Consider the following 26519-nt stretch of genomic DNA (forward strand, 5'->3'; position numbering starts at 1 on the left):
ATCAAGTACTCTGAAATCTGCTTTTTGTCACTTTTGCTAGACAGAAAAATCTTCCTACCCTTTTTAATATTTCTATTTACAGCTGAAATCACTGATGCTGTAACTGCTTTATGATCACTGATTCCTTGTTCTGCGTTAACTGTTTCAAATAGTTCGGGTCTGTTTGTCACCAGAAGGTCTAATATGTTATCACCACAAATCGGTTCTCTGTTTAATTGCTCAAGGTAGTTTTCAGATAATGCACTTTAAAAAAATTTCACTGGATTCTTTGTTCCTGCCACCCGTTATAAACGTTTGAGTCTCCCAGTCTATATCTGGTAAATTAAAATCTCCACCCAAAACTATAACATGGTCAGGAAATCTACTCGAAATGTTTTCCAAATTTTCCTTCAGGTGTTCTGCTACAACAGCTGCTGAGCCAGGGGGCCATGTTTGAGCCTGCTTTAACCATGACCTTCACCCAAATTATTTCACATTTCAGATCTCCATCAATTTCCTTCAATACTATTGCACTTTTTATTGCTATGAACATGCCTCTCCCTTCACTCTCTCTTCCCAGCACTGTCCCTGCAGTATACATTCCAATCTGAGTTAAGAATTTCATTACTGTTTACACCTGGTTTCAGCCAACTTTCTGTCCCTACACTTCTTTGTGTTCCTATTCATTATTGTTTCATTACTATTAATGAATTATTATTGATACATTATTTATTCAACAATGAATAAAATATTCATTTATTATTACATAATCACAAAATTGACCTTTGACTCACAATAGTCATTAGCAAGCCATCTGGGCACAGTTCAGTGTTGAACCAAATTACAGTGCAGCACCCATATATTTTATGATACAATGGACACTTGTTCCAATTTTCATGTCACCACCTTCAATAGCCCGTAAGCTCCTGATATAAAAATAACAACAAACAAGCACCATACAATGAAGGCTTTCACGATCAGATGTCGTAGCTGCTGGTGAATCTTCTGTGTTGTATTGTGGTGGCCTGTGAAATCTTTCCATTCTAATGATTTCACCCAGAGCTGTACTGGACATCGTCAGTTTTCCCAACTGATATGTCAGACATTGGGAAGTGGCGTAAATACTGTGCTAAAGGGGTGTGACCAAAGCTTGAGCATAATCCTTGCTGCTCCAGCTAACTGTGATAAACTGCTACTAAAAGGGGAGCAAGTTCTTTCACATAATCTTTGTAGAATCTTACAGGTAACGCGTCAGGTCCTGACACTTTTACCTTTCTACTAAGTGGTTGTAAGTGCTTTTCTATTCTGTGAACAGTTATCTCATTATGTGGCATTTTGGTGTTCTTATGACGATTGAAAAGAGGAACTGTATTATGATCTACTGCAGTGAATGAATTTTGGAAGACAGGATTCAGTACTCCATCCTTCTTTCTGGTATCTTTAGTTTCCCTGTCAGTATGGTCACAGAGTGACTGAATAGATGATTTGGAACCACTTACTGATTCTATGTAAGGACAAAACATGTTAAAGTTTTGCTTCATTCATTCTTAATTTGTCAGCTAAGTTTTGACTTCTGTTGACTCTGTGCTGAGGCTCTCTTTTTTTACATAGCAGTTTTCTGATACCTCTATTAAACCACATCAGGTCTTTCCCATTCCTCAAGACCTTGCTTGGAGTGTATTTGTCAAAGGCGATTGAACTGTGCTTTTGAATTTTTTCCGTTTGTGCTCCACATCGCCATCCTCATTACTGAATATTTCATGCTTGCTACTCAGATACTCTGTCACTGCAAAAATTTTTTCCTACCTTTCATAATATTCCTTGAACATACCCGTAGTCATAGTCACTGTCACGCCATATGACCACTGATACTTTCCTCTATGTTAACTGATTTGATGAGTTCAGGTCTGATTACTGCTAAGAGGTGTAAGATGTTACCTTCTCAGACTGCTTCTCTAAGTGTCTGTTTGAAGTAATTTTCAGTCAAGATTTTCACAATTATGTCCCCCGAGTCCCTGTCTCTGGCACCAGTTTTGGTTGCATAACTCTCCTAATCTATACCTGGAAAGTTGAAGTCACTCCCTATTAGATTGGTGTGATCAGAAAAGTTACTAATGATATTCTGCAAGTTCTTTCTGAGGTGCTGTACCACTACAGCTCCTGACCAGGCAGTCTATAAAAGCACTCAGTTACTGTTTTTGACCCACCTTTGATTCTTAATGTTTAACTTCATGCAGATTAATTCACATGCGAATCCATGAAAACCTCCCTAGTTATTGTCAAATTCTTTACTGCTACAAATGCTCTCCCACCACTAATGACAATAAATACACTGCCACCACTGATGACTAACCTGTCCTGTACTATTCACTTCTGGTTTCAACCAGCTTTCCATTCCTAATACTATCTGGGTATTAAAACCTTCAGTAACCGATACTAATTCTGGGATCTTCCCTTATATGCTCCTACAGTTCACTAACATCGTATTAACCTTTTCTATATCCTATCTCGGACGACAAGCGTTCTCTGAGAACATTGTGCTTGATGTTTATTTGTTTTTGTAGGCAATTCATCTTTGATCCTATGGGGGGATTCCTTTAAACTAAAAAAACTCCCATGTGCATGCCACACATTCTCTGCTATCTTAGCGGCACGCTTCCTGCCTGTATTGCATACTTGACTTATTAACAGAAACCCTACAATCCTCAACTCGATAGTGGAGGTCAAGAAATTCATCTAAGGCTAGTTGCCTTGACCAAATCAGCCATTTGCCATTTGCCACAGAACCCAAGTGGCATGTGTCATTTGTGCCAACAACTTCAGAGTTTGAATTTGCTTACTGGAAAAATTTTAGACAAGTCCACTGGCCAAAATCTGCTTCAAAACATAAATGCCATTTTTAGATACAGAAAGCACGTTATTTCTAAATTTTCACCTGACCATAGGACATAGTTAATTGTAGAATTAAACCACAAGAATACTTACTGAGCGAGGTGGCGCAGTGGCTAGCACACTGGACTCGCATTCGGGAGGATGACGGTTCAATCCCACGTCCAGCCATCCTGATTTAGGTTTTCCGTGATTTCCCTAAATCGCTCCAGGTAAATACCGGGATGGTTCCTTTGAAAGGGCATGGCCGAGTTAATTCCCTAATCTGATGAGACCGATGACCTCACTGTCTGGTCTCCCCCCAAACAACCCAACCCCCACAAGAATACTTGTTCTCTCCTTGATGACACACTAGATTCTAGATGATGTGAGATTTCATGCTATTTTCTCTTTGCTCCTTCCTTCCTGGCTGATATAATACTTGTAGTCAAACTGCAAGGAATTAACTATGAGTCCTTTTATTATTTTCTTATCAAAATATTGCTGAGAAATGCTTATTCTACTGAGCAGAATATTAATTTATCTAAATGTAACTCCAGTTCTCAATGACTTTATTTATGTTTACTAAGTCAGTTCACATTTGGTGCTGACTGAATCAGTGATTAATAACATTATGAAAAGGATAGGTTACTAGTCACCACAAAGATGACACATTGAGTTTTCACCATGCCTCTGTGCAGCTGAACTTGTCGTCTTTACATGAGTAGCAATCTGTCCTTTTTATAATATTGTTGATATTCCAACCTGGACTGTCTATTGTTTGAATCAGTGATTAATCACATCTCCTGTTCCTTCAACACTGTGTGTGAGGACTGAGTAGGATGATGCTGTGGTTAGCACACTGAATTTGACTAGGGAGGATGGTGATTCAAATCCGTCTATGGCCGTCCAGATTTAGCATTTCCAAGGGTTTCCCAAAAACTGGTATTGGTACTTGTAGGACACATCAGATTGCCTTCTTACCTTGTGCCCCATCTGTCATGACTTCATTAACTACAATACATTAAACCTTAATCTTCCTCCCTTCCGTATATTTGAGGATACTTTGCAGATTTAGAATTAGATCATGTGAAAACATGATAAATTACTGAAACTTGGGAATCAGGAACACCACAGATGTTGAAGCAGAAATGTGTTAGATAAGCTTATAGATGTATGACATTTTTCATGATTCAGAGAGTGCAATTGCAATTTCATGTGGATAATCAGAAATTGTATTTATAATAATGTTATTTGCCCATTGCATTTCCATCTAGAGTTACTGTGTAGTATTGAATCGCGATAACTTGCCATTTGGCAGGTATTTGTTTATTAAGCTGTTTAGTCAAAGAAAAATTAAAGCTGTGTAGGTAAAGAAAAAAATATAGTCTTCCTTATTTTTTTTGTTTCATTTTTTTAGACTACTGTACTATTACCACCCTATTGTAGTACATTTTTACGTGAAATGAGGAATGACAAAATACACCGAATAACAACAACAACAACAATAATAAATAATAATAATGTTAATCAATACTGATAGGACAACAAAGAATGTGAAACAAAACTGAGCAAGTGTGGGAGATATCAGAGGATTAAATAAGATTAGTGATATCATATGTCAGCTATTTATTTTGCAGTGGATCGGTTTCCAGATAAAGAGACACACACACACATGCAGTCTTGTACAAAGTCACAAGGTAACATACAGTAAGTGATTTCTAAAGTACCTTCAGCTTATGGTAAGACACCTTTTAGAAGTAGATGGCAATAAAATATCTCTCAAACACACTGTCTTGTAGGATTATAATATTATGATGCAATATATTCTTCAACATGGTAATAAAAAGACAAAGTATGTGAAAGCAATTGTTGTTTTCCCTCCATGACTTATCATACAATACTCTGATCTGTGGTGTATTGGGAAGTGCCATCTTCCATGCACTTCATGGTGGTTTGCAGAGAAAAAAATGTAGAGTCAGTTACTTACTTAAACAGTTGTAGGAACAATACAGTTTTATAATTATTCTGCCTCTTTTTTTTTTCAGACATGGATCCAGGTTCTCTACGTGCTGAGATTGAAGAACTGAAGAAACAACTCTATCAGAAAGAGAAACAGTTAAATTTACTTGAGCAGAATGTGGTAAATTACATATTTTAATCTTTCATTTCTATCTTTTGAATGTGTGCGCCTCTCTCTCTCTCTCTCTCTCTCTCTCTCTCTCTCTCTCTCTCTCTGTGTGTGTGTGTGTGTGTGTGTGTGTGTGTGTGTGTGTGTGTGTGTGTGCATTTTTAATGTGAGTTATGGCAATGTATCTTTTCCTACTTTAATAAATTCTTTATTTTTATTGCCACTATTGCTGCCAGTTCGTTGTATTTTTACTAATTTCCAACCCTGTATCTACTTAATTGAAAAACATGTGGGCACAATTTCAAGAGGATACAGAATGATGCAAGCCTATGGTACTTGTTGTTGCTGTGGTCTTGAGTCTGAAGACAAGTTTGATGCAGCTTTCCACTGTATCCCGTCTATCCTCTTCAGGCTTCTTCTCTGCATAGCTACTGCGGCTTACATTATTGTGAACATGCTCATTGTAGTCAAGTGGTATAATAACCATCATCACTCCCCACCATTACAGCATTAATTATTCTCTAGTACCTCAGGATGTCTCCTATGAACTGATCCTTTATTTTAGTCACGTTGTGTAACAAATTTCTTTTCTCATAATTCAGTTCATTACCTCTTCGTTAATTATCCAGTCTGTTCATCTTTGGCATTCTTATGTAGCACTAAATTTCAAAAACTTCTGTTCTCTTCTCATCTGTACTATTTATCAAACACACTTCACTCCCCTACCAGCTACACTCCAGGTACGCTCTTCCAGAAAAGAATTTCTGACATTTTTAAAAAGAATACCTTTCTTACTATTGCCAGTCTGCGTTTTGTATCCAATCTATTTTAGCATTGTCAGTTAATTTTCTGCACAAATAGCAAAGCTCATCTTCTACTTTTAGTGTGTGTTTTTCTAATCTGAATCCTCCAGCATTTCACAATTTAATTCAGCTATGCTCCATTAATGTTGTTTTACTTTCGTTTATTTGCATGTGATAACATCTTATCAGGACACTACCCCTTACATTCATTCAATATTCCAAGTCCATTGTTGTCCTTTGCAAAACTGTAATACCAACAGCAAATCTTCAAGTTCTTATTTCTTTTCACTGAGCTGAAATATCTTTTGTAATTTTCTGTTTGATTACCTTCACTGCTCAGATTGAACAACGTAAGGGATATATTATAACTCTACCTCATTCTCTTCTTGACTATTTCCTCCCATTCTGCTCCCCCCCCCCACCCCCACCCCACCACCCATCTCTAACAACTATAGTCTGGTTTCTGTGCAAGTTATAGATAACCTTTCACTCCCTGTATCTTATCCCCACTGCCCTTAGAATTTCATACTAGTTATTCCAGTCACCATTGTCAAAAGCTTTCCTAAATCTAAACATGCTACAAACATAGGATTGCCTTTCTTCATTCTATCCTTTGAGATGGGTCTTAGGCTCAGTATTGCATCATGTGTTCATACATTTCTCCGGAACCCAATTTGATCTCCAAATGTCAGCATCTACAAGCTTTTACAATTGTCTGTGTTGTTGTTGTTGTTGTTGTTGTGGTTTACGGTCTGAAGGCTGATTTCATGAAGGTTTCCATGCTGCTCTATCTTGTACAAACTTATTCAGCTCCAAATAACTATTGCAACCTACATCTGTGTGAACCTGATCATTGTATTCATCCCTTGGTCTCCCTCTACAGGTTTTACCCCTCCTCCTCCTCCTGCCACACCCACAGCCACCCACCCATGCCACCCACCCACCCACCCACCCACCCACCCACACACACACACACACACACACACACACACACACACACACACACACTTGCTCTTACTTCCCACCATTACCAAACTGACAATTTCTTCATGCTTCAGGGTGTGTGCTATCAAATGATCCCTTCTTTTAATTAAGTTGTGCCATAAATTTCTCTTTTCCCCTAGTTTGATTCAGTACCTCCTGTTTTTTAAACTGTTTAATCAATCAATAATAAAATAAATTTTCATTATGTCCTTGATAGCATTTACAGTTGCTATCCCACATAAATGACCCACTCAAAGCATTAAACAAGGCAATTACATCAGATTACTGCCAACCTCTTATTTGAATGCTGTTTATCTTGTAGACAGCTGCCTCATTGTGTGATTGTACATTTTTTTCTCACCTAGCTCCCTGTGTATTTTATATTACTGGTGCCCACTGGGATGTATGACAGCACAACTTAGCACTGTGTTAGCTCAAGCAAAAATGAAGCAATAGGTACGAGCTCACAGTTGTATTTCATCCATAAGGGACAGCATTATGAGAGCTGCAACTGTTGATAAATAGAGACATCTGTACTCTTCACCAACACCAGTGATGTAAATAAACAATTCTCCGCCTGAAGATAATGGTATGAACTATCAAAACACATAGTGGCAAAATAAACAAGTGAACGATGCAGAAACTGTTTAATTTATATGATGCACTTTATACATTGGTGCACCCACTCAAGGGTTAATCTTCAGCATTCTCCTGTAGCACCACTTTCAACAGTTCTATTCTCTCTGCAAGGCTAGAATCCACACAAATACCTTTAGTAATGACCTTCCTAGATGTTAATAATTTCATATTTTACCATTCTTTTAGCCAATTTGCCATTTATATCCTCTCTGCTTCAGCCATCATCAGATATTTTGCTACCCAGTTATCAGACCTCTTCTAGTACCTTTGCGTCTCATGTCATAAAGTAATTGCTTTCCACATCAGCTTATTTAATGCAACTACACCTACTTTTACTTTTGTTGCTCTTCATCTTATAAACTCTTCTCAAGACTCTATCTGTGCCATTCACTTGCTCTTCCCAGTCCTTTGTTGTCTGTGACAGAATTACAGTGTCATTAAATAACATCAAACCTTTATTTCTTCCCCTTGAACTTTAATTCCCTCTCTAAATTTCTCCTTGATTTCCTTTACTGCTTGCTCAATATATATGCCGAATAATGTCAGAGATAAGCTATAACCCTGTCTCACTCATTTCTTAAGCACTATTTCCCTGTCATATCCTTTGATTCTTATAACTGTAGTCTGGTTTCTGTACATGTTGTATATAATCTTTTGTTTCCCATATTTTACCCCCACTACCTTCATAAGCATCTCCCATGAACCATAGACCTTGACATTGGTGGAGAGGCATCCATGCCTCAGTGATACAGGCAGCCACACTGTAGCTGCAACCACAACGGAGGAGTATGTGTTGAGAGGCCAAACAAATGTGTGGTTTCTGAAGAGGGGCAGCAGGCTTTGCAGTAGTTGCAGGAGTAACAGTCTGGATGATTGACTGAACTGCCTTTGTAATATCAACCAAAATGGCCTTGCTGTGCTGGTATTGGGAATGGCTGAAAGCAAGGGGAAACTACATGCAGCTCTTCTGTATTGTTAAATGATGATGCCATCATCTTACATAAAATATCCCAGAGATAAAATAGTCCCCCATTCAGATCTCAGGGCGGGGACTACTCAGGAGGACACCATCATCAGGAGAAACAAAAGTGGCGTTCTATGCATGGAATGTCAGACACCTTAATTGGGCAGATGATTTAGAAAATTGAAAAAAGGAAATGGATAGGTTAAAGTTAGTTACAGTGGGAATTAGTGAAGTTCGGTGGCAGGAGGAGCAGGACTTCAGATCAGGTTCTACCGTATCTTCCTTCGTCGTCGGCGTTGTCGTTGTTGCTGTGAGGCACCGTTATAGGAAAGGCGCATCAATCTTAGAGCATGAGGTATGGTAACCTTAAGTCACTGACAACACACAACAGTCACGGTAGCACCTGATTCCAAAATAGCTGCAGCTATGAACCACCCTCTCTTGACCAGGTCCCCAAAACTTAACTCGTAACGAGATCCCTTCGAAGCAAATTGTCATAAAGATCATCTATAAAGGTTTCGTACAATGATAAGAAATGTTACAGTTTATGGAATAATAACTGTCTTGTTTCTTCTGTTTTATTTAACATAACTTTGTTCACAGTTTTATTTTGCATTCACCACTCATTCACACTCATGTAGATTATATGCGACCATCTGAACCCTAACTCCCAAGTTCCTTCGAAAACCTTTGATGAACAGTTTTGGATGCTTGACACCAACAGTCAATGATAATGATACAGTATTTTGTAATTGTCTCTTCTAGTTCAGCTACCACCCTCCACAAATGTTGGTTAGGTGTAAGACAATTACACACTTTTCTCTCCGGTCCGCTATTATTAAGAGTTCATGTAAAAGTTAACGTTTTTCTCCTTTTCATAAATTGGAGCCAGCTCTCCGCGATATAATAAAAAAAACGGTCTCAATACCGCGTCCCTCGTGAGATGCGTATAGATTTACCCCGGAATTGACCGCCCTGTACGTATACTCAATTTAATGACCACACTTCGCTATCTGCAATTTCGTGTAACTAAATGTTAACTAAATGTCCTTTTGTTACTCTGATCATATGTTGTTGTTGTTGTGGTCTTCAGTCCTGAGACTGGTTTGATGGAGCTCTCCATGCTACTCTATCCTGTGCAAGCTTCTTCATCTCCCAGTACTTACTGCAACCTACATCCTTCTGAATCTGCTTAGTGTACTCATCTCTTTGTCTCCCTCTACGATTTTTACCCTCCACGCTGCCCTCCAATGCTAAATTTGTGATCCCTTGATGCCTCAGAACATGCCCTACCAACCGGTCCCTTCTTTTGTCAAGTTGTGCCACAAACTCCTCTTCTCCCCTATTCTGTTCAATACCTCCTCATTAGTTATGTGATCTACCAATCTAATCTTCAGCATTCTTCTGTAGCACCACATTTCGAAAGCTTGTATTCTCTTCTTGTCCAAACTATTTATCATCCATGTTTCACTTCCATACATGGCTACACTCCATACAAATACTTTCAGAAACTATTTCCTGACACTTAAATCTATACTCGATGTTAACAAATTTCTCTTCTTCAGAAACGCGTTCCTTGCCATTGCCAGTCTACATTTTATATCCTCTCTACTTCGACCATCATCAGTTATTTTTCTTCCCAAATAGCAAAACTCCTTTATTACTTTAAGTGTCTCATTTCCTAATCTAATTCCCTCAGCATCACCCGACTTAATTCGACTACATTCCATGATCCTCATTTTGCTTTTGTTGATGTTCATCTTATATCCTCCTTTCAAAACACTGTCCATTCCGTTCAACTGCTCTTCCAAGTCCTTTGCTGTCTCTGACAGAATTACAATGTCATCGGCAAACCTCAAAGTTTTTATTTCTTCTCCATGGATTTTAATACCTACTCCGAATTTTTCTTTTGTTTCCTTTACTGCTTGCTCAATATACAGATTGAATAACATCGGGGAGAGGCTACAACCCTATCTCACCCCTTTCTCAACCACCACTTCCCTTTCATGCCCCTTGACTCGTAACTGCCATCTGGTTTCTGTATAAATTGTAAATAGCCTAACACTCCCTGTATTTTACTCCTGCGACCTTTAGAATTTGAAAGAGATTATTCCAGTCAACATTGTCAAAAGCTTTCTCTATGTCTACAAATGCTAGAAATGTAGGTTTGCCTTTCCTTAATCTTTCTTCTAAGATAAGGCGTAAGGTCAGTATTGCCTCACGTGTTCCAACATTTCTACGGAATCCAAACTGATCTTCCCCGAGGTCGACTTCTACCAGTTTTTCCATTTGTCTGTAAGGAATTCACGTTAGTATTTTGCAGCTGTGACTTATTAAACTGATAGTTCGGTAATTTTCACATCTGTCAACACCTGCTTTCTTTGGGATCGGAATTATTATATTCTTCTTGAAGTCTGAGGGTATTTCGCCTGTCTCATACGTCTTGCTCACCAGATGGTCGAGTTTTGTCATGACTGGCTCTCCCAAGGCTGTCAGTAGTTCTAAAGGAATGTTGTCTACTCCTGGGGCCTTGTTTCGACTCAGGTCTTTCAGTGCTCTGTCAAACTCTTCACGCAGTATCGTATCTCCCATTTCATCTTCATCTACATCCTCTTCCATTTCCATAATATTGTCCTCAAGTACATCGCCCTTGTATAGACCCTCTATATACTCCTTCCACCTTTCTACTTTCCCTTCTTTGCTTAGACCTGGGTTTCCATCAGAGCTCTTGATATTCATGCAAGTGGGTCTCCTTTCTCCATAGGTCTCTTTAATTTGCCTGCTTAGCCATTTTGCACTTCCTGTCGATCTCATTTTTGAGACATTTGTATTCCTTTTTGCGTGCTTCATTTACTGCATTTTTATATTTTCTCCTTTCATCAATTAAATTCAATATTTCTTCTGTTACCCAAGGATTTCTACCAGCCCTTGTCCTTTTACCTACTTGATCGTTTGCTGCCTTCACTATTTCATCCCTCAAAGCTACCCATTCTTCTTCTACTGTATTTCTTTCCCCCATTCCTGTCAATTGTTCCCTTATGCTCTCCCTGAACCTCTCTACAACCTCTGGTTTAGTCAGTTTACCAGGTCCCATCTCCTTAAATTCCCACCTTTTTGCAGTTTCTTCAGTTTTAATCTACAGTTCATAACCAATAGATTGTGTTCAGAGTCCACATCTGCCCCTGGAAATGTCTTACAATTTAAAACCTGGTTCCTAAATCTTTGTCTTACCACCATATAATCTATCTGATACCTTTTAGTATCTCCAGGGTTCTTCCATGTATACAACCTTCTTTCATGATTCTTGAACCAAGTGTTAGCTATGATAAATTTATGCTCTGTGCAAAATTCTACCAGACGGCTTCCTCTTTCATTTCTTACCCCCAATCCGTATTCACCTACTATGTTTCCTTCTCTCCCTTTTCCTACTCTCAAATTCCAGTCACCCATGACTATTAAATTTTCCTCTCCCTTCACTACCTGAATAATTTCTTTTATCTCATCATACATTTAATCAATTTCTTCATCATCTCCAGAGCTAGTTGGCACATAAACTTCTACTACTGTAGTAGGTGTGGGCTTCATGTCTATCTTGGCTACAATAATGCGTTCACTATGCTGTTTGTAGTAGCTTACCCACACTCCTATTTTTTTATTCATTATGAAACCTAATCGTGCGTTACCCCTATTTGATTTTGTATTTATAACCCGGTATTTACCTGACCAAAAGTCTTGTTCCTCCTGCCACCGAACTTCACTAATTCCCACTACATCCAACTTTAACCTATCTATTTCCCTTTTTAAATTTTATAATTTACCTGCCCGATTAAGGGATCTGACATTCCACGCTCCGATCCGTAGAATGCCAGTTTTCTTTCTGCTGATAACGATGTCCTCTTGAGTAGTCCCCGCCCGGAGATCCGAATGGGGGACTATTTTACCTCCGGAATATTTTACCCAAGAGGACGCCATTATCATTTAATCATACAGTAAAGCTGCATGCCCTCGGGAAAAATTACGGCCGTAGTTTCCCCTTGCTTTCAGCCGTTTGCAGTACCAGCACAGCAAGGCCGTTTTGGTTAATGTTACAAGGCCGGATCAGTCAATCATCCAGACTTTTGCCCCTGCAACTACTGAAAAGGCTGCTGCCCCTCTTCAGGAACCACACGTTTGTCTGGCCTCTCAACAGATACCCCTCCGTTGTGGTTGCATCTACGGTACGGCCATCTGTATCGCTGAGGCACGCAAGCCTCCCCACCAACGGCAAGGTCCATGGTTCGAGGGGAGGGGAGGGGGGGGGGGTAGTTAGTTAGTTATTTAAAACTCATCCCTATATTTTTTTCACAACACACAATTAGCACTTCTTTACTTGTTTATTCCTAAGAGTAAACGAAAAAATGACGCCGTATCATCGGCTTCGTCGATACAAAGCAAAACACCTCGATATGCCCAATTTTACCGTTTCTTGTAGGATTGGCTACCTTACTCATTAATTTACTACATATTATTTCCAATAACACTAAACAGGTATCGCCGTTATATTTTAATTGTATTCAAAAGCATGTTATTATTACTATGACCGACCAAATCGTAACAAATCGCGCGGCGTGTGTTTTTAACGATAGCTTTACCCTCGCCCAGCCTTTATTCATGCAGTATTATATATAAATATACAGACAGAACCGAAAGATCGATCTCTCTACCGTAACCAATAGAAGCAAATACGCTATTCAAGTTCCGTTACATCTATCTTGACTCGTATTGTTACAAGGTGAACACAAGGTTATAAATACAAAATCAAACAGGGGAAATTCAGGAAGGGGTTGATAATGAATAAAAAAAATAGGAATGTGGGTAAACTACTATGAACAGCATACTGAATGCATTATTGTAGCTAAAATAGACACTAAGCCCCCATCCCCCACAGTAGTACATGTTTATGTGCTAACTAGCTCTCCAGATGAGGAGGAGGTTGAGGAAATGTGTGATGAAACAAAAGAAATTATTCAGATGGTTACAGCAGGCGAAAATTTAATAATAATGGGGGACTGGAATTCAATAGTAGGAAAAAGAAGAGAAGGAAAAGTAGTAGGTGAATATGGACTGGGGGAAAGGAATGAAAGAGGAAGCCACCTGGTAGAATTTTGCACAGATCATAATTCAATCATAGTAAACACTTGGTTTAAGAATCTTGAAAGAAGGTTGTGTACATGGAAGAGACCTGGAGACACTGGAAGGTTTCAAATTGATTATATAATAAAGGTAAAACAGAGGTTTTGAAACAAGGCTCTAAATTGTAAGACATTTCCAGGAGCAGATGTCCAGGAGCAGATGTGGATTCTGCTCACAATTTATTGGTTATAAACTGCAGATTAAAACTAAAGAAACTGCAAAAAGGCAGGAATTTAAGGGAATTGGACCTGGATGAACTGAAAGAGCCAGTGGTTGTAGAGAGTTTCAGAGGGAGTGTCAGTAAACGATTCACAAGAACAGGGGAATGAAATACAGTAGAAGAAGAACTGGTAGCTTTGAGAGATGAAATACTGAAGGCAGTAGAGAATCAAGCAGGTAAAAAGATGAGGGCTTGTAGAAATCGTTGGGTAACACAAGAGATATTGAATTTAATTGCTGAAAGGAAAAAATATAAAAATTGCAATAAATGAAGTGGTTAAAATGGGCAATACAAACGTCTAAAAAATGAGGTCAAGAGGAAGTGAAAAACAGCTAAAGAGGAATGGCTAGAGTACAAATGTAAGGATTTAGAAGCATATATCATTAGAGATAAGATCTATGCTGTCTACAGGAAAGTTAAAGACCAGGAGAAAAGAGAACCACCTATATGAATATCAAGAGATCAGATGGAAAACCAGTCCTAAGCAAAGAAAGAAAAGCAGAAAGATGGAAGGAGTATATAGAGGATCTGTACAAGGGAGATGTACTTGAGGGCAGCATTTTGGAAATGGAAAAGGATTCAGTTGAAGATGAGAAGGGAGATCTGATACTGTGTGAAAAATTTGACAAAGCACTGAAAGACTAAAGTCGAAACAAGGTCGTAGGAGTAGACAACATTCCGTTAGAGCTACTGATAGCCTTGGGAGAGCCAGCCGTGACAAGAACTCTTCCATTTGGTGAGCAAGATGTATGAGACAGGCAAAATACCCTCAGACTTCAAGAAGAATATAATAATTCCAATTTCAAAGAAAGCAGGTGCCTGGCAGGTGTGAAAATTACTGAAATATCAGTTTAATAAGTCGTGGTTGCAAATTAATAACACGAATCCTTTACAGAAGAATAAAAAAACCTCAGGGAAGATCAGTTTGGATTCCGGAGAAATGTAGGAACACTCAAGACAATACAGATCCAACAACTTCTCATAGAAGATAGGCTAAGGAAAGGGAAATCTAAATGTGGCAGGGGTAAAATGCAGGGAACGAAAGGCTATTTAAAATTATACAGAAACCAGAAGGCAGTTATAAGAGTCAAGGGGCACAAAAGTGAAGCAGTCATTGAGAAGCGAGTGAGACAGGGTTGTTATTCAATCTGTATACTGAGTAAGCAGTAAAGGAAACAAAAGAAAAATTTTGAGTTCAAATTAAAGTCCAAGGAGAAGAAATAAAAACTTTGAGGTTTGCCAGTGACATTGTAATTCCGTCAGAGACAGCAAAGGACTTGGAGGAGCAGTTGAACAGAATGGACAGTGTCTTGAAAGGAGGATATAAGATGAACATCAACAAAAGCAAAATGAGGATAATGGAATGTAGTTGAATTCAATTAGGTGATGCTGAGGGAATCAGCTTAGGAAATGAGACACTTAAAGTAGAAGATGAGTTTTGCTATTTGGGAAGCAAATTAACTGATGAGTGAAGTAGGAAGGATATAAAATGTAGACTGGTAATGGCAAGGAAAGCATTTCTGAAGAAGAGAATTTTGTTAACATCAAGTGCAATAGATTAAAGTGTCGGGAAGTCCTTTCTGAAAGTATTTATATGGAGTGTAGCCATGTATGAAAGTGAAACATGGGCAATAAACAGTGTAGGCAAGAAATGTGGTGATACAGAAGAATTCTGAAGATTGGTTGGGTAAATCATGTAACTAATGAGGATGTATTGAATAGAATTCGTGAGAAAAAAATTTGTGGTGCAAATTCACTAGAACAAGAACTCTGGTGTTAGGATACGGTCTGAGACATTGGGGGGGGGGGGGGGGGGGTAAAAATCGTAGAGGGAGACCAAAAGAGAATACAGGAACGATGTAGGCATCAGTAGTTATTTGGAGATGAAGAGGCTTACACAGGATAGAGTAGCATGGAGAGCTGCATCAAACCAGCCTTTGGACTGAAGACCATAACAGTCACCACCTTCAGAATTTTAAAGACTGTATTCAATTTAACATTATCTAAAGCTTTCCCAAAGTCTGCTAATGGGACGAACAGAGGTTTGCCTTTCTTCATCGTATCTTTTAGGATGAATCATCGGGTCGGTACTGCCTCACATGTTCCTACATTACACCAGAATGCAAAATGGTCTTCCTCAATACCAACTGCTGCCTTCTTCTGTAAATAATGCATGCCAGTATTTTGCAACAAAACTTATTTAATTGGTGATTCTGTAGTATTCACTCCTTTCAGAACCTCCCTTCTTTGGAATTAGCATTATTAGGTTCTTCCTGGAGTCTGCAGGTATTTCACCTCTCTCATATATTTCACATACCAGAGGAATAGTTTTGTCATGACTGGTTGTCCCAAGGATCTCAGTGATTGTGGGGGACCTTGTTTCATCTTAGGTGTCTCTGTTCTCTGTCATATTTTTCTTGCAGTGTCATGTCTCATTCACATTGCCCCCTCTGGCATTTTGTTAGAACTGAAATTATTACAGTCTTCTTGAACCCTGTCTAATATTTATTGCATACCACATGAAGTAGTTTCATCATGGTTGATTCTCCAAGAAACTCAGTAATTCTGAGGGAATGTCATCTACCCATGTACCTTGTTTCCACTTAGAACTTTCATTGCTCTATCAAATTATTCTTGCAGTATCATATGTTCCATATTATCTTCACATACTTCCTCTTGTATTTCGATAATATTGTCTTTGAGTATTTTTTTGTATAGCTTTTCTATATATTCCTTCCAACCCTCAGCTTTCCCTTCTTTGCTTCTGTGCTCTTGATATTCATACAGGTGCTTCTCTTTTCTCCAAACATTTCTTTAATTTGCGTACAAGCAGCATCTATCTTTTCCATTCGCTCTTTTAAAGCTTTGAATTCCTTCTCTAGACATTCCAACTTTGCCAATTTGCACTTCCTATCATCCATTTCTATCAAAAAACAAGCAGTTGCTTCTGTTTATTTATTGCGTAGTGTCTTTGTAGGTGTTCACTTACCTGAGCTTCAAAGGTAGCTTGACTCCTTCATTTTTCACAGTCCCATTGTATCCATATCAGTGTTAAACAGACTGTAACAGCTAAAAAGCAGGTATGATCAGTAAAGTGAAAAAGACAACACTTCTCATAAAATGAAGTTTTTGAGTAGTAGATAAAAACATATGGACAAGCTCAGCTATCAGAACACACACACACACACACACACACACACACACACACACACACACACGGAGAGAGAGAGAGAGAGAGAGAGTGACATGTAACCGTTTCTAATTATTAAGAACCAGATTTATTCACTATCTCAGATTCTAAGTGCCATTTATCTTCCTCTGTTTTCTTTGTTTTATTAACCAGTTGATGGAGCTTTTGTTTGTTCTAGCAACTGGAAGAGATGGTGAAGAATTTTGAGGGGACAAAACTGAGTAATGAAGAAATTGGAAGGTTTAGCAGACAAATAATAGTTCCTGGCATTGGAGTTAAAGGTAAATTATGAACAACAGGGGTGTGTGTGTGTGTGTGTGTGTGTGTGTGTGTGTGTGTGTGTGTGTGTCTGTGTGTGTGTGTGTGTGTGTGTAGGGGGGCGGGGGGAGCATCTGCATTCGTGTGTGTAAGTGTATGGCGAGGGGTTAGGGGAGCACGTGATTGTGTGTATGTTTATCACAATCTTCGACTTAATTCTAACAAAAATGTACAATGTAAATGCTGTAGATTAAAGGAGACCACACACTGAAAAGCAGAAGTGTTGAGTTACCAATAGGTGCACACAAAAGGAAAAAAACTTGCTAGCTTTTGGATTTATCCTGTGATGAGCTAGAGTAAAATACACAAACACTCACTGTACCCCTACAAGATGCCAGGTAGACTGACAGTCCCGATGATATTTTGTGGCAGATGGACTGATTGTGGTGGAGGTAGTGTCAAGTGGGGTGAATGGAGCAAGGCAGTAGACAGGTAGAGGGACTGGGAGTGAATGGCTAGCAGCTCTAAGCGAGTTGGCGAGTCTGCTGGCTAGGAATGCAGGAGGGAGGAGTGACAGGTATATGGGCTGGTAGGAGTCTAGCAGGTGGTGGAAAACAGCACACACTGAAGGTGACATGGGGACATGAATTGGGCGGGTGTGATGGGATGGAGGAAGGAGAAACTGTTGAATGGAGAGTGTGGAGACAGTGGGTTCCGTGAGACTGAGGCCAGGATGATTACGGGAGCGGAGGATATTCTGTAAGGATAACTCCTGTCTACATAGTTCAGAGAAGCTGGTGGTGTATGGAGGGACTCAAATGGCTCAGGTTGTGAAGCAGCCATTGAAATTGAGCATGTCATGCCCAGCTGCATATTGTGACATAAGGCGGACAACATTATTCCTGACAACAGTTTGGCAGTTTCCCTTGATCCTGGTGGAAAACTGCATGGTGGTGATACCACCATAAAAAGCTATGCAGAGTTTGCAGCAGAGTTGGTATATGACATGGCTGTTTTCACAGTTGTTCTGGCCTCTGATGAGGTAGGATAAGTCTGTGACAGGACAGGAGTAGAAGAAGCTAGGTGGGTGGATTGGGCACCTTGGTCTGCCACAGGGATTTGAACCCTGCAGTAAGTGGTTTGGTGTGGTAGTGACATAGGTGTGAACTGGGATGTTGTATAGGTTGGGTTGGGGATGGAACCTCACTTTAGGAGGGTTGGGAAGGATTTTGGGTAAGATGTTCCTCATTTCAGGGCAGGATGAGAGATAAAGTACTGGTGAAGGATATGGGTCAGTTGTTCCAGTCTGGGATGGTATTGGGTGATGGAGGAAGCACTCCTTTGGAGCTGATTCTTGGGAGTGGTGGGAGGATTGGAGGAAATATGTTTTTGGGCCATGTGTGTGTGTGTGGGGGGGGGGGGGGGGGGTCATTTGGGCTTGTTATTGCCTGTCTGTGAAGCCTTCAACATACAGGGCAACTGAGTTCTCAGCCTGCAGATATGTCATCCACAGGCAGCTAGGCTGTGCAGGAAGGATTTTTTGGTGTGTAAGGGGTGGCAGCTGTTGAAATGCAGGTACTGTTGGTGATTAGTGGGTTTTTTATGTAGACAGAGGTGTGGATGGAGCCATCAAAGAGGTGGTCAACTACCAGATATGTGGCACATTGGGTAGAGCAGGACCAGGTGAAACAGATGGGAGAAAAGATGTTGAAGTTGTAAAGGAATTTGGATAGGGTATTATGGCCCTGCGTCCAGATCATGAAGATATCATCAGTAAATCTGAACAAGACTGGGGTCTGGGAGTTTGGGGGACTAGGAAGGCTTCTTCTACGTGACCAAATAAACAGATTGGCATAGGAGGGTGCCATGCAAAAGGAAAAGTAGCTGTGGGTCAGGATATAGTTGGTAAGGTGTACAAGAAGTGAAGTGTTGGGTTTAGAGTTTAAAGAACATTGGAAGAGATATTCATTGTACATAATCGAGAAGTCAATTTGTACACAAAATCCTGCACTGGCACAATCACCACTCATGGTTGGCTATAGAGGCAGCATGGCTCAGTATCTCTGCAGGAGATGCAGGAGACTTCCAACAACTTTTGAGTCCATGCCACATGGAGTTGTTGCACTATGCCAGGCAGAAGGAGGTCCAATACAATATTAGGAGGTATCCCATGACTTTTGTGTTACCTCAGTGTATGTGAAGTATCTAGGAAGGGTGAAAGGAGAAAAAAATTTCTTTTTTCTTGGTGATAAACTTTGTTATTTTGTAACCACTTACAGTAAATTTTACATGGTAATGTTAACTAATAAAGTATATCTTTGAAGTCATAACGAAAAGTCGAGCGTTCGCCGAAATTTATTCTTTTGATTAGTTTCTTCTGTCTGTATGAGTCATTGGTGAAATATGTTGAGCGAATCAACCATATTAACACTCTGTAATAATAACTCCAACTTTGAGGGATAAGTATAAGTGTGTTATAAACTCAATTAGTTGTTTAACTAATTCTTTATCAGTCTGATACAAGAAAAGGATTGATAGTGTACAGGAGTTGCAGCACAACGAGGTGAGAAAGCACCTCCAATTGCCAAATTCTGGGGACACAGGATTGACACATGATTCATTTTGATGGACCATGATTAATTTACAGAGACTGGAAGACCACAAAATGAAGAGGTAAGATGTTGATCTTAACTAGTTTCGGAAAAGTCAGTACCTACAATTACTCTGAAAGGACAATACATTTAGCTATTAGAATTGTATATAAATCATTGTTAAAAATAAAAGGAAAAAATCCATTATTTTTTCAGTTTCCATAAGGGTTGCCTGAAACACTTAATTGATTGCAACTTGAAAGCTATATCTTGCTATGGGGTGCCGTCAGTTCTGGTGTACTGTGTATGTTGTGTGAAGACTCATGAGAGTTGTAGCATTATCTACTAGTGTGGTCTTCCAAAAATTTCTTTTACCCTTTAAGGGGAGGACCCTAATAATAATGTTTACTGATGTAGCATCAAGAAGTGTAGAGCCGTGGAGAGTTTGTAAATATTTACTATGGTCTTAGCATACTTTGTCTTCTGTGCAGGGAAGTACCATCTTTCCTTATTACAGGGAAGTACCGATTTTCTGGTTGGAATTTAGCATGTATAACACCTTACCTACTTCATCCTTATGCACAACTACTTTTCTTTTGAACTGAAGGTTTACAAAAAAAAGTGAAGGTTTGCAAAAAAATCTGCAGCACAGCCATGGGCACCTGCTTGGCACCCTCCTGTGCCAACCTCTTTTTCGGGCCATCTAGAGGAAACCTGCCTAGCCTTTCAAAACTCCCAAGCCCTAATCTAATTTAGTTTCATCGAAGGACTCAGAACCAAGACGTGCTCTCCACATTCCTTCACAACAACAACAACAACGCCTTTTCTCACATCAACTTCACCTTGCCCCTCCTCTAATAAATGCACCACCTTCCTGGACATTGATCTCCACCTCTCTGATGGCTCCATCTAGACCTCCAGCCACATTAAACCGTCTAATCACCAACAGTACCTTGCATTTTGACAGCTGCTATCCCTTACACACCAAAAAATCCCTCCCGTACAGCCTAGCTGCTCGGGTGGATGACATATCTGCAATGACAAGAACTCCCTTACTCAGTATGCTGAAAGCCTCACAAAGGCCTTCACAGACAGCCAATCCCCCTCCCCCAAACCTAGCCCACAGACAGAGTTCCTGTGCCATATCTTGGCTCACAGCTAATCCTCCCTCGACCCCCAATAATCAGCGACAAAAGAGTGCTCCCCTCGTCAACCATTATCACCCCTGACTGGAACAACTGGACCATATCTTTCACCAGAGTTTTGATTATCTGTCATCCTGCCCTGAAATGAGGATCATACCCAAGATCTTTCCCATCCCTCCTAATGTGGGATTTCATCACCCACCCAACCTTCTCAACATCGTAGTCCAACCCTACACTACTACCACTCCCAGCCCCTTGTCTAAGGGCATAATCCCTGTTGCAGACCAAGGTGCAAGACCTGTCCAATCCACCCAACTAGCACCTCCTACTCCTGTCCTGTTCTACCGTATCTTCCTTCGCCGTCGGCGTTGTCGTGGTTACCGTGAGACACTGTTATACCAAGAGCAAAGGCGCGTCGATCTTAGAGCATGAGATATGATGACCTTAAGCCATAGACAACACACAACGGTCACGGTAGCACCTGATTCCAGAATAGCTGCAGTAGTTAAGATCTACGAACTATCCCCTGTTGACCAGGTCCCCAAAACTTAACTCGTAACGAGATCCCTTCAAAGCAAATTGTCATAACGATCGTCTATAAAGGCTTCGTACAACGAGAATACATGTTACGGTTTATGGAATAATAACAGATACGACCAAACTGTCTTGTCTCTTCTGCTTTATTTAACATAACTTCGTTCACAGTTTCATTTCGCATTCACCACTCATTCACCGAAACCCTTTGATGAACAGTTTTGGTTGCTTAACACCAACAGTCAATGATAATGATACAGCTTTTCTCCTTTGTATAAATTGAAGCCCGCTCTCCGTGATATAATAAAAAAAAAAAACGGTCTCAATACCGCGTGCCTCGTGAGACGCGAATAGACTTATCCTGGAATTGACCGCCCTGTAGGTGTACTCAATTTAATGACCACACTTCACTGTTGGCTATTTCGCGTAACTGAATGTCCATTTGTTAATCTGATTATACACTGTAGCTATTTAAAATTCGCCCCTACATTTTTCACAACGCACAATTAGCACTTCGTTACTTGTTTTCTTTTTTTTTCTTCTAAGAGTAAACGGAAAAAAAAGACGCCGTATCATCGGCTTGGTCGATATAAAGCAAAACACCTTAATATGCCCAATTTTACCTCTTCTTATAGGATCGGCTACCTTACTCATTAATTTATTATATATTATTTCCAATAACGCTAAACAGGTATCGCCGTTATGTTTTAATTGTATTCAAAAGCATGTTACTACTACTATGACCGACCAAATCATAACAAATCGCGCGGCGTGCGTTTTTAACGATAACTTTACGCTATTCAAGTTCCGTTACAGCTGTCTTGACTCGTAATGTTACACGGCCCCCCAGACTGTGATGTCTTGAAGAGGGTTCCAGACAGAACAGGCTTTTTTTTTTTGTGTACTGTGACAGGAGAGGGTATTTGTTTTGGCGAATACACTCACTCTCAGATTCACTCAACAAGTCAGTACATACATTCTACAATATTTAAGTTGAGTTAATGGGCCTAGACAAAATGCCCTTAACTAAATTCCACATTTGTTTATAGATCGTCTTAGAAACACTTCGCACTAATCACTTCATATTCACACCACATTTTTTTTTCTTGGATGAAGCCCTCAGTTCTTCAACCGACTGTGCAAGGCAGGGATCACAGCCGGGTTCGACGATTGGCATCCTAGGCCAAAACCCTTATCAGGCCACTTGTTTAACCAGAGAGGATTTGGTCCTTTTCTTTTCCTCTTAATTCCACTTTTAAATCATCCATCCTCGCTGTTCGGTGAGGGGATAAATCGTATTTCAGCGTCGTCATTGTTGCTGATACCAAGAAGGTATCTCATGGAAATCGTCGGTACATTCTTTAATTTTCTTTGTAAGTTAGTATAAGTACGTATTTATCCATTGGTGCTTTTATTTAGTCCACTGAGTGTAGTCTTGGTATCATTCAGTGTTTCTTGAATCTATATTTTGCTCATTATTGATAATATTTCTTCAGGTCTATGTGAGGGAACAAGCCTTTAATTACATCAGTATCACAATCTGCCAGGAGGTAGCTCCCTTCATGAGGTATTTTCATTATTTTATATGGACCTGTATATAAATATTGCCATTTCTTATTCAGTCTTTTCCTGGTTGATGCTTTTGGGTGATTTCTCAATAAAATTTCTTCCCCTACATCATATGTGACTACTTTCTTCACATTTGTATCAAAACGGGTTTTTCTCAATTGTGCTTGATGCTTCAGGTTTTCGTAGACCTTCTTCACCATATCTTCTTTCTTGGTAATCTTTTGTTCTATTGCAGGTAATTTCTTCATCCATTCTGGCACAATACTTTCACCAAATACTATTTGGTTAGGTGAATAACCTGTCGATAAGTGTGGTAAGTCATTATACACTTTCTCAAATTCATAAATCCAATCGATCCATTTATAATGTTGTTTGGGTATGTACGTCCGTAAAAATCGGTTCAACTCTCGGAAGATTCTTTCAACCGGATTTCCACAAGGGTAAAATCTTGAGATGTAAATGTGCTGGATTCCTTGTTCTTTCGTAGTGTCTCTCCATACTTTGCTTGTATAATAAGCAGCGTTGTCTGTCAAGATCATTATAGGTTTGCCAAGCTCAGTTATATAGTTGTTGATAAATTTGCGTAACATGGGTCGAACATGGAGATTTTTCAAAGGATATAATTTCACATATTTTGAAAAGAGATCATAGAAAGCCAATACATATTTGAACCGTCCACGTGTCATGGGACATGGCCCACAGACATCACATGACACCAACATTAAAGGTTGTTGTGGGATGATAGGATGTAATTCTATCTTCCGACAATAGTTTATGGGTTTCGCCTTCTGACATATTTTGCACTTCTTAATAATATTTGTAGCTATACGTCCCAAATTTGGATGATAGCAGTATTGTGCTATTTTGGCTGTACATTTAGCGGAACCAAAATGACCCCAATTCAAGTGAGTGTACCATACTAGTGATTCTAAATATTTATTTGGAACACAAACTTTCCAAACATCTTCTTCATCCTTCCTCTGATACAATATTCCGGATTTTAATTGATACTGTTCTTGAGAGTGACTTAGCGTTTTGCTTTCAACAGCATGCCTAATGGCTTTCCACAACTTATCATCTTCTTGCAGTTGTGGAAGACTTCGAGATAGCTGTGAAATCTGCCTCTCACAATATTGCCTTGATAAATTCATGACTTTAAAGTCAATAGTCCGTTCTTCACACTCGTCGTCATTCTTTCTTTTCGGTAGTCTTGAAAGAGCATCGGCTATGATGTTGTCTTTCCCTCTGATGTATTTGAGCGTAATATCATATTCTTGCAGTAGCAAGGCCCACCGGGTTAAACGTGAATGGAACATCCTTCCTGTTAAAATAAAAGATAAAGCTTTGTGGTCGCAGAATACAATGATCTTCTTTCCATATACAAAATAGCGAAACTTTCTAAGTGACCAGACCACGGCCAGTACTTCCAATTCAGTAGTACAATATGCACGTTCACAGCTAGAGAGTGTTCTGCTGGCAAACCCAATTATCTTGATGGTACTGATATCTTCTGGATTGTCCATCTGGAAAAGAGTGACACCCAATCCTGTTTCAGAAGCATCCGCAGCAATATAAAAATCTTGATCAAGTCTCGGATGATGTAACAGTGGAGCATTAGTCAAAGCATTGCGGATGTTATCAAAAGCTTGCGTGCATTCGGAATTCCACTCCCACATGACATTTTTTCTTAACAGCCGTAACAAACAGTCTTGGCTTCCTAACTGATTGGGTAAAAATCGTCGAAAAAATGAAACTAAGCCGATAAATGACTTTAATTCCGTTCTATTCTTTGGATAAGCACATCTGTTAATCGCATCCATCTTTTTAGGATTTGGTTTTATCCCTTCAGGAGTGATTATATGTCCAAGAAATTTCAATTGGTTATGAGCAAACTTGGATTTGCTCAAATTTACAGTAACTCCGTATTCCAAAAATTTCGCAAAAACTCTTCTTAATAAGTCCAAATGTTCCTCCCAAGTTTCAGAAGCAATTAGCAAATCATCCACATATAAAGTAACTTCACTCGAAAGGTCTCTGCCCAGTACGGTATCTAATGCCGATATGAAAACACCACCGCCTATTTTCAACCCAAATGGCATGACAGTAAACTGGTAACTTCGGCCCAGAAAAACGAATGCAGTATATTTTCTAGATTCTTTCGATATTCTAGTTTGCCAATATGAACTACGCATATCCAAAGAAGTTAAGAAGCGGGCACCGTAAAACTTTTGTACTAACTCTTCTAGGTTCTCCGGTCGCGTTTGTACAGGTATAATGATCTTATTGATCTCTCTGGCATCCAACACCAATCTGATGTCACCATTGGGTTTAATTACCGCCACAAGAGGGTTACAATATTCAGAATCTGAGGGCTCAATAATACCCCATTCTAACATTTTATTGATTTCCTTTCTGACTACTTCTTTCTTTGTCCATGGGATAGAATAGGAAGTACGACAAAAGGCTTTATGTGCATACGTCTTTATATGGTATTCAAAGTCTTTTATTATACCCAGACGTTTACTAAAAATTGACTGATATGCTTCCAACAAGTAGTACAGTTCATCCCTTTGGATAACAGATAAATATTCTGATTCTAACACCTTTTCCTGCAATGACATTTTATCCATCATTTCTTCAGAACATTCAATAAGGCATATATCATACACATTTTACCATTAGATTCATACACAATTGATTTGGAATTACTCGGCCCTTTCTCAGGGTGGTTGTCAAAACATTACCATTGGAATTAAATATACATTCACCTTTCTCTAAATTAATGATTGCACCGGTCTCACATAAAAAATCCAAACCCCAGATACATGGTACTGTCATTTTAGGAACAACCAGGAATGTACTTTCTGTTTGAGCCCCCTGTATTGTAACGTCAACACGTACCTGTTTCACAACTTTTTGCATTTTTGCGCTGAACGCGCCAGACACGTTACATCCTGTGATAGGAAAAGTGGGCATTTTTACCCCTCGGCTTATCTGTTTTAAACAGTCCAACGTCATGACACTAATAGTTGCTCCAGTATCAATTAATATTTCAACATCAACATTATTTATACTTGTTGGAATTATTGCCTGTAAAATTTGTCCGCATTTATTAGAAACTTCAGGTTTTTCTTCAATTAACTCATTCCTTATATCCTGATCATTATTGTACCTTAATACTCTCACTTCAAATTGATGCCTGCCTTCCTTCTCCTTTCCAGTCATCCTAGGAAGGCATTTGGTGACTGGTATTAGTTTAATCTATCTCGATGAGTCATCGGTGGGGGTTCATGAACTTCCACAATCCGTACAGTATGATCCGAGTTATGGTATTCACCCCGTCGCACATTGGAGGCTCCTTCGCCCATTGGTATAACTCCTTGTGCTGGATGAGGACTCGAGGCATTTGTTCCATCCTGACGATGAACATTATGCTTCGAATTATCTTCCCAAGGTCGAATACAATTGGGTT

At 39.5% G+C, this 26519-nt stretch overlaps 1 protein-coding gene across 2 annotated transcripts in view; it reads left to right on the forward strand.

Moving 5' to 3' along the window:
- The window catches only part of LOC126484192 (adenylyltransferase and sulfurtransferase MOCS3), a 206184-nt gene that overhangs the window by 54820 nt on the left and 124845 nt on the right, over positions 1 to 26519 (forward strand). For both annotated transcript variants that reach the window (XM_050107606.1, XM_050107604.1), the window contains exons 2-3: positions 4896 to 4990; positions 17129 to 17231. In XM_050107606.1, coding sequence (XP_049963563.1) covers positions 4898 to 4990; positions 17129 to 17231 — 196 coding nt within the window. In that variant the 5' untranslated portion in view covers positions 4896 to 4897. The remainder of the gene's footprint in view (positions 1 to 4895; positions 4991 to 17128; positions 17232 to 26519) is intronic.

The sequence above is a fragment of the Schistocerca serialis genome, chromosome 6 (assembly GCF_023864345.2).
Source record: "Schistocerca serialis cubense isolate TAMUIC-IGC-003099 chromosome 6, iqSchSeri2.2, whole genome shotgun sequence".
Lineage (NCBI taxonomy): Eukaryota > Metazoa > Arthropoda > Insecta > Orthoptera > Acrididae > Schistocerca > Schistocerca serialis.